At 33.5% G+C, this 8445-nt stretch overlaps 1 protein-coding gene across 1 annotated transcript; it reads left to right on the top strand.

Annotated features, from left to right (window-relative positions):
* The first annotated feature begins 2628 nt into the window (after positions 1–2628).
* LOC102625771 (uncharacterized) lies at positions 2629–3453 on the top strand. The gene has a single exon (XM_006488025.3). It carries the CDS (start codon positions 2740–2742, stop codon positions 3241–3243), a length of 504 nt encoding a protein of 167 aa, XP_006488088.1. The 5' UTR covers positions 2629–2739; the 3' UTR covers positions 3244–3453.
* The last annotated feature ends 4992 nt before the right edge of the window (positions 3454–8445 follow it).

Genomic DNA, 8445 nt, shown 5'->3' with positions numbered 1-8445 from the left:
TAGTAATTGGATGGTTCACAAAGCATGATAAATATTAGTTATGAGTAGAGTGCTTTGTGCTTTGATTTTGAAAGACCAAAAAGAATGAACGCGTCATGTAAACCATAATTCCATATGTTACGTATCATTTACTCGCAAAGCAAAAGTGAGATTAGTCTACCACTTTCTTTAATTTACAACTTGTTTTTGGAAGAAACCCCCAAACCAATGTGATTTGATCTAGTTTGTGTACTTAATCACATCTTTACTTGTGGGTTAGTTTCTTCTTTCTATAAATTATGGTCCACTAGTTTAAAACAAAAGGAATCATTTTATTTTGTTTTTATTTATATATATAAAAAAAAAGAGATTAAAACAAAAGCTCATCTTTCATAATGGATTAAGTAATCTCAATGAGATAATTTAAGGGTAATTGTATATTGATAGGAACTCTCACACAAATCTTCTGTAATTATTTTATTTTATTATTAATATTCCAATTAGAAAATTAATGGAACCATTCTTCATTAATTCTATGAAGTATAACTCAGATTTTTGTATCATTATTGTTATTCAAGAGATATCCACTCTACTTATATTTCATGAAAGAGAAAGTTACCTTTACTTAATCACTTTTAATCCAATGAGGAATAAAGAAAATATATTTAGCTATATTTACAAGACATTTGCAAAGGTATTATAGTTTCTAGTGAAGAGTATGATTTATTCTTTAAGAAAACAGCTAGGATAGAGAGAGCTTGTAGTGATTCAGCATATATTAAACTGTAAGTTGTAAATATATAACTAATAATTCAATATCTCCATTATTGTAGCTCTATATTATTTTATATGATGGCTGGATTTGGAATATTAGTTCATGATTGATTGCTTTTTTTATGATTCCCGTTCTTTATTAAAGTATATGATGGACTTTCATATCATTGTAGGAAAAGAATTTCACAACGTTATCAAAATCACACTTTAATATAATATAATGCAGGAACCCTTACCTAATAATCTCTAATTAGTTTATTATATCCACACTTTGGCTCGGCAAGTTAACCACAGGACTTTTAGTTTACCATTACAATATGGATGTATCAGTTAAGAATTTTAAGTTACTAATTTTTTAAGTTTTTATCCACAAGCGAATGTCTCAGTTGATTCGCGATATGAATTAATATTTACAAAGAAATTTTTCAGTATATTATAATAGTAATCTACTTAATCCGAATCGACCTTAAATTATTGGATCTCCCTCGACAAGCTAAAATCCTTATTTTTGCATGATCGAGTCACATATTTTTTGGAAAAAAAAAAATTAATTAGTTAGTTGTAGACTTAATCGATAGTGGGAGGTCGGCTAAAAAGCTAAAATTATTGGAATATGTTTTGTAGCCTTTTTGAATTAACTTTTGAATTTGGAGAACATTATGACACATAAACACCTTGAGATGTCACTTGTTAAAACAGCATTATCGTGAAGACTTAGGGGGGAAAGTAGACATCTAATTTTTATTCTTGTGATCGACCGCTAAAAAGCCATTATCTTAGAATCAATTTTTCGTTTTTGAATAAAGAGTAATTTAGAAAAAGGAAATAAAATTGGATTTGATTTGGAATAAAAAAAAGGAATAAACCAATAATATCTCTTTCACAGGTAAAGCATGAACTTCCATAATTTCCATTCAACGTTCAACAACAATTGAGCTTCATCATAAATTCCACGCTGTGAATAATGCCAAAAGGGCAAAAAAAATTTCAATTTTCTCACCTTACGATATTTTATATTAGGAGATAATTTGAAGATAAGTTGATATGGTATTATCGAGTGTCGCATTTGATAGGACAGCGGAGGGAGACAGAGTGGGGTAGTGGCCAGAACCAGCTGGAAGCACTGCAGCCAAAGTGAGGGCCCCACTTCACGTGCCATCACGCTCGATCAGTTATACTCAGCGGAAGGCTGCCACGTAGCGGCCCACATATAAAAGACACGTGTCTCAAATCCTCGGTCGTCTAAACAGGACCGCTTTGTCCTCTTTTATAGAACCGGGCCAGGTTCAAGTCCTCAACGCCCGCTCTTCCTTAGTCTTTACCATCTCGCGTCACGACAAAATACGTTAACGGGCAGTACAAAATTGTTCTCGCAAGAGACAAATTCGTCTTCCCAAATTGCCCCCCACGGTCCCACTCCTGCCACGCTTTGTCCGGTAGCGGATTACCATGTCCATACGTTACAAATTTACTGCTTCGCCCACACGTGTAACTCATCCACGCCGGCAAAAATAATGCCGTTTGGTTTAAAACTGCGATTATTAGGGGAGTTTATCTAGTTTACAGTTAATTGGATAAAATTGATTTGGCTCCTATACGATACGTTTTACTTCACTACTATGCACCATGAATTCTCCCCCATCAACTTTGCAAAAGCAAAGCAATTGTGAGCAATTAAAGATAAATCCAATGCACCAAATTGCAGCTGCCAATGCTTGTAAGTGGATAAACTGAAAATCCTACGTGGAAAAAGGTGAAAAAATTAGAGGAGGGTGTCTCAGTAATTTCAACATTACCGAAATTATTATTTTTTTTTAAAAAAAGGCGAAATGGAGACGAAGGAGAGAGCAAGCCTTATCCACTTTGCAAGCGAAACTTTATAAAAGCAGAGCAAAACGCTCAAGTCTCTTTTAAAGAGAAAACCTTCAAAGCCAAGCGGCAAACGCTAACAATACAACAAAACAAATCGAGGAGGAAGAAGAGGGAATGGCGACCGGCAAGAGTTACTACGCGAGACCGAGCTACAGATTCCTCCAAAGCGACACGCCGAGGGAGGTGCCGTCGCCGACGTTCGAACTCGATGAGTCGGACTTCTACAACAGCAACTCGGACAACTCGGCCGAGTTCTCTCGCAAGCCAGGCACTACCGTTTCGGGTTCTCGGCTCGGGAAGAAACAGATGAAGCGAGCCGATTCTATTGGCGGGACTCCGGCGTCGGTGCCGGTCAACATACCCGACTGGTCGAAGATTTTGAAGGACGAGTATAGGGACAGTCGGAGGAGGGCGGCAGAGGACAGCGACGACGATGACGGGTACGGTGGAGGTGAGGATAGCGTGAGGGTCCCGCCGCACGAGTTTTTGGCGAGGCAGATGGCGAGGACGAGAATCGTTTCCTTTTCGGTTCACGAGGGCGTGGGCAGGACCTTGAAAGGAGGAGATTTGACAAGGGTCAGAAACGCAATTTGGGAAAAAACTGGGTTCCAAGATTGAATTTTTGAAAATTTTGTTGAACGATATCGATCACAAAACCTAGAAAAATAACATTGAGTGAAGATTTAATTATAGATTTTACAGTATTTTAAATTTTGACATTTGTAGTTTTTTTTTTTTTTGGGCTCCGGATCATTTTTATGCTTGTAATTCTCTAACTTGGAGATTGTATCCGAGATATTAGACGGAATTTAAATTTTTGTTGATTTATTTTCTCTTTGTTTTCAATTTTGATTTTTTTAAATTTTTTTGGAAGTTCTTGAAAATAGGTGGGGGCAATTTGGTACAAAAAAGGAAAGGAGGAGGTTAAGGGTCAATAACTGGTGGGGTTTGGGTTTGATGTTGGTGGGGTTGTTGAGAAAAGCAGAGGCTATAATCGCTGCTAGCTAAATGATAACGACTCTTGCTAAATAATTAACTTTTCAACAATATGTCAAATCTACCCCTATTTTTATATTTTAATTCTTGTCCATGTCTTCTGCCATAGTAGTTTTTCTGTGTTTGAAAGTGCTTTCTGGGTTCATTTTGTTTCAGTTTTTGAGTTCATAAGCTGTCTAGTGTCTTAACTGTAATAACCAATAAAATGATATGTATGGATAATTGAGTGTTGTCTTATCCATAGCTCGTAAATTGGATTGGCACGATTTTTTGTATGTCGGATTAAGATTTACTTTTTTGACCTATTTATCTGATTACGGACGCATTATTAATTAAAATTAATTCATATTTGCATAATTAAAACTATACTTATGTTTTCAATTTTAAATAAATTTACAGAATCATATCACCAAAATATAAATAGTATACATGATACTCTTTTTTCTTCTTCTTCTTGAAAGATAAACATTTGTATGGTATTTTAATTTTACAAAATTATAAAAAAATAGTATAATATGTTAGTGGTTATATATCTTTTATAATAAATATTATTTAAAGACATAAAAGAATGTAATTTGTAACAAATGGATGTGTAAAATAAGTATCAAAGTAAGTTATTAAGTTGTGTCGTAGTGGCTGACACGATTACATAATTATTAAACGAATGTATTTTTCATATTAAATTTAGATTTTAATATTTTAATATGATTATAAAATAAATTTTATTTTAATCAGTCTAAATTTAACAATATACAAAAATAATATGACATAAACAAAATCCAGCGACCCATTTTGCTAGCTTCATTCTCATCAAAGAATTCGAGCCCCTAACACCATTAAACCTAGTGGCTAAAAAAATTATTTTAAAACAGAATATTATAATGCTGGATTGGAAGTTTCTGGATACTCTAATTAAGACCGGCTTAACTAGGGGGGTTGGGACTCGAGAGCTTATCGGTTGTATTAATTAATGCTACTTCTTTTTATTTAAAAATAATAATAACGCCAATGCTTTATACTTTTTTAAGCTTGATCCGACATTTGGATAACAATCTAAACCTCGGATCTGGTAAGAAAATTATTTTATAGGAATATTATAATATTTGTCGTGGATAATTATCTTAATAATTATTACAAACACATGCAAACTCGATTATTGCAAAATTTCATGTGGATTACAGAACACTGCCTCGTGCAGTAGCGGCTTTTGCTAGTTGCTAGGAAGCAGCATCTCAAATTATTCAGCAACCGACATTAGCCAATTGATTAGGAGGAGTAAGCGTCTGTTAATATCAATTAATCAAATAATTTTGCATAATGCTTCCTATCTAACTATATTAGTGTTCTGGAGAAATTCACTGAAGTCAAATGATTTAATGGTCAATGCCGCGTTGACCTAAAAAGATTATTTCAATGGATCTTGCCACCTTACAGTTACCCCCTTTAGCTTGGATGTTTATTGAAAAACAATGAAAGTACATAGACTTTCAATTTAATTTTCTGTTTATTAAAATGAGAAATTAAAACGAGATACATAATTTATATCTTAATTAATATAATATAACAATTAATTGTGTATCTCACCACGTATAACATAATTATAAATCTTATTCGTTAATACTCGAAACCCGTAAATGGAACAATTTATACATTTTTTTTTTCAATCTAACACCATATCTAAGTTATAATCGGTTATTAAATGAAAATTTTCTATATCCTTCTTACGTTATCCATTGTTTAGATAATCAACCATCTCTTTCATTTATGTGAATAGAGTTCTAAATGTTGTACTCCAATAAAAAATTTATATTTACACGCTACTTTAATGCTTAAAATCATTCTTAAGTTAAATAATTATATAAATATTTTTTTCAATTTTATGAAGGCAAATAGATAATAAAAAAAAACTTTTTGTTGGATGTCCCTAAGTTATATTAAAACTTTTTGTTATTTATTTTCATATTAATTTAGATATAAATAATTTAGAAGTGTTCTATTTCAGAATTTTAAATTACGAAAAAATTAAAGAAAATATGTAAACTATACAGTTTAAGCGCTTTAAATTTTAAGTCTCATAAATTTTATAATTTTAAAATTTTTTAAAATTTTTTCCGTATTTTAAAATTCTGAACTAAAAATCTATTATAAGTGTAATTTCAGAATTTTTTTTTTCAAATATTATAGAATTTTTTATTTTTTTTTGGGGGTTACGAGTAATATGGCGGTTTCTGAAATCTGAAGTCACTTTTTAAAGAAAATGATACTTGCAATTGAATAATAAAATATTATTACTGCCCACATGAAAGGACAAAAAAAAGTTGTTACCATAAAATTAAAAGCAAGGGAGACGTTCTTTTATAAATCCGGTAACGCCGGTCTGTCATGGAAGAAGCTAAAGACATGACAGTCTTTTAGTAAGACTGGAATTTTCTGGGCCGTTAGATTTCTTTATCTTGGGCCCATAGATAGTGACGTTTAGTTGACTATTTTGACATCTACCAGCCCGTGGCGTTTTGTTTACGTTCGCCTGTCGTTTTCATCGCTCTGTCGTCTTCGATCTTTATGGCGACATGGGTATATGTGTATGGTAAACTGTGCGAGTGAAGAGTGTCGACATGATGCTGTCACATTGCCTTAATTAATTGCGGTGACGTTATACAGTAAGCCTCAAAAATTTAAAATCGTGGGTCAAGCCCCGGTATAAAAATCAGAGGCTGCGTGGGCCTGGCTCTTTGTCTTCGTTGTTTGTTTCATGCATTAGGCTCGTTAACAATTCAACATGCCTAGGATGGAACCCGTAAACCTGTTCAAGCCCACTCAAATCCACCCGCCACAAACCGTCCACTACAGATAATTTTACGGGTTACAGCAGATTTGATATTGTAAATTGAAACTTACACTTAGATGTGGGTGAGTTTGATATTATTCTAAAATCCGACAGATACCCGCATGAATATTCGCTAGATTCGTAATTTTTTAAAATATTTTAAATTTAATTTTAATTGAAAAAATTTTAAATCTATAAAATATATAAAGAAAATAATGCAATTATGTAAAGTGCCAAATAACCAAAATGTTTTTGTATGGACTATTTTTTTTAACTTAATGCATGAATTATTCTCTTATTATAATTTTTTTTCAGATTAATATTTGAAAAGTATTATTCTTTGAAAATTTTTAATCTTAATCATTATTGTAGGCATCATGTTGGATGAGTGCTAATGATGGTGAATGAAATGAAGATCTTCTCCTTGTGTTGAATGATAATATGAAATGTAATTGTTATTTTTAAATATTAGTTTGTAGTTTTTTTTAATGGATTTGTGTATTTTATACTTAAATTTGAGAATTTGTGTTGGATTGACGTTGGAATTTTAATTTTTCATTTACATTGGTTAAAGTTAAAATTGAGTATGTTATGTGGAATTTGAGGTTATTATTGTAAATTTATATATTGAATATTTGCGATTGTAAATGTACAAATCTGCAAAAAATCTACCGAATACCATTGCGAGTTTGGTAATTGTCAAAACCCACAGCGGGTGGGTTTTTTAAAACAAATTTAAAACTCGTTGTGGGTTGCGGGTGGATTTGCTAATCTAAATTTTGTGCGGATTTGGGTTTGGTAATGACAAACTCGTTGCGGGCAGTGCCCATTGCTATCCCTAAACATACCGGGAATGAGGGATGCAAGCAAACAATTATTTGGTTCAAGTGTTGGGTATTTTCTCGATTCATTCTTAAGATCGAGAATTTAATGAGTCGTTCTGATTAAATTGTGTGAATAAATACTTTTTTTTTAATTTTCTAATGTTGATATCTTTGTAATGGGCTTTAGCTATGATGCATTAAAAAGGTTTGAATGGCTCATAATTCATGTGCGTCAGAGTGTTGTAAGAGTAAAATTTCTTATTATTATTTAGAATTCATATTTTTGAACTAAACTTTTAATATGATATGTCGAGACAAATCCTTGTGATGCACATACATTTTCACTTTTAGTTGTGCTGCATGCTCTTAAATGTACACTCATAAGGAATAAGATCATCTCCTGATATGAGCTCTACTGAGTTTTTAAAGATCTTCTATCTAGGGGTGGGCGAAATTGGGCTCGGATCGGTTTCGGGTTGTTCAGGTTGGGTAAAAATTAACTCAATCCGATATATATTTGGGTCGGATCGGATCAGGTCAAAAAAATCAGATTGAATTCAGATGAGTCCGGGTTCGGATAAGAGACCAGCCAAAGTCTTCAAATGGGCAAAGATTCAATTTCAAAACTCAAAAGTCTCAAAACTCAAAAGGGGTCGGGTTGGAGGCTTGGAGCAAAATCGGGTATTTGGGTTACACTGGCAAGTGGCAACTACTGTCGAGTTGGAGGCTTGGAGCAGTAGATCGGTGGTCGGCTGGCCGCGAACGTACAACAGCAAATTGCAGACGCGCAACAAATTGAGATCGAGTGTGAAGAGGGGTCTTGCTTCTAGTCTAGAATGAGAAGTTGCTGGTGCTTAGAGATGAGAAGTTCAACGAGGGAGATGGTTGTGGGTTCGTGGTTGTGGCTATTGACGACGTGATGTGAGGGTGACTAGGTGAAGCCGTGAAGTTGTGTTGGGTCTTGGTCTCTTGGGTGTGTACTATGTTGTGTGTGTGTTTTGTGTAATGCGTATGTAACTTGGGTTCTTTCGCTTCTTGGTTTGTGATTTGTGTGTTTGTGATGTGTATGTGACTATGTTCTGTGAATCTGTCTGTGGTTTGTATCATTGTGTGTGTGGCATGCGTGTGTTCGGTTTTTTTTTTTAAAGCAACCCGATCTGGTATTCAGATCGG

The sequence above is a fragment of the Citrus sinensis genome, chromosome 8 (assembly GCF_022201045.2).
Source record: "Citrus sinensis cultivar Valencia sweet orange chromosome 8, DVS_A1.0, whole genome shotgun sequence".
Classification (NCBI taxonomy): Eukaryota; Viridiplantae; Streptophyta; class Magnoliopsida; order Sapindales; family Rutaceae; genus Citrus; species Citrus sinensis.
This window is presented reverse-complemented; position numbering and strand designations above follow the sequence as displayed.

What these genes read in the sequence shown, in the direction of transcription:
- LOC102625771 (XM_006488025.3), top strand. Translation starts at nt 2,740, where the DNA reads ATGGCGACCGGCAAGAGTTACTACGCGAGACCGAGCTACAGATTCCTC.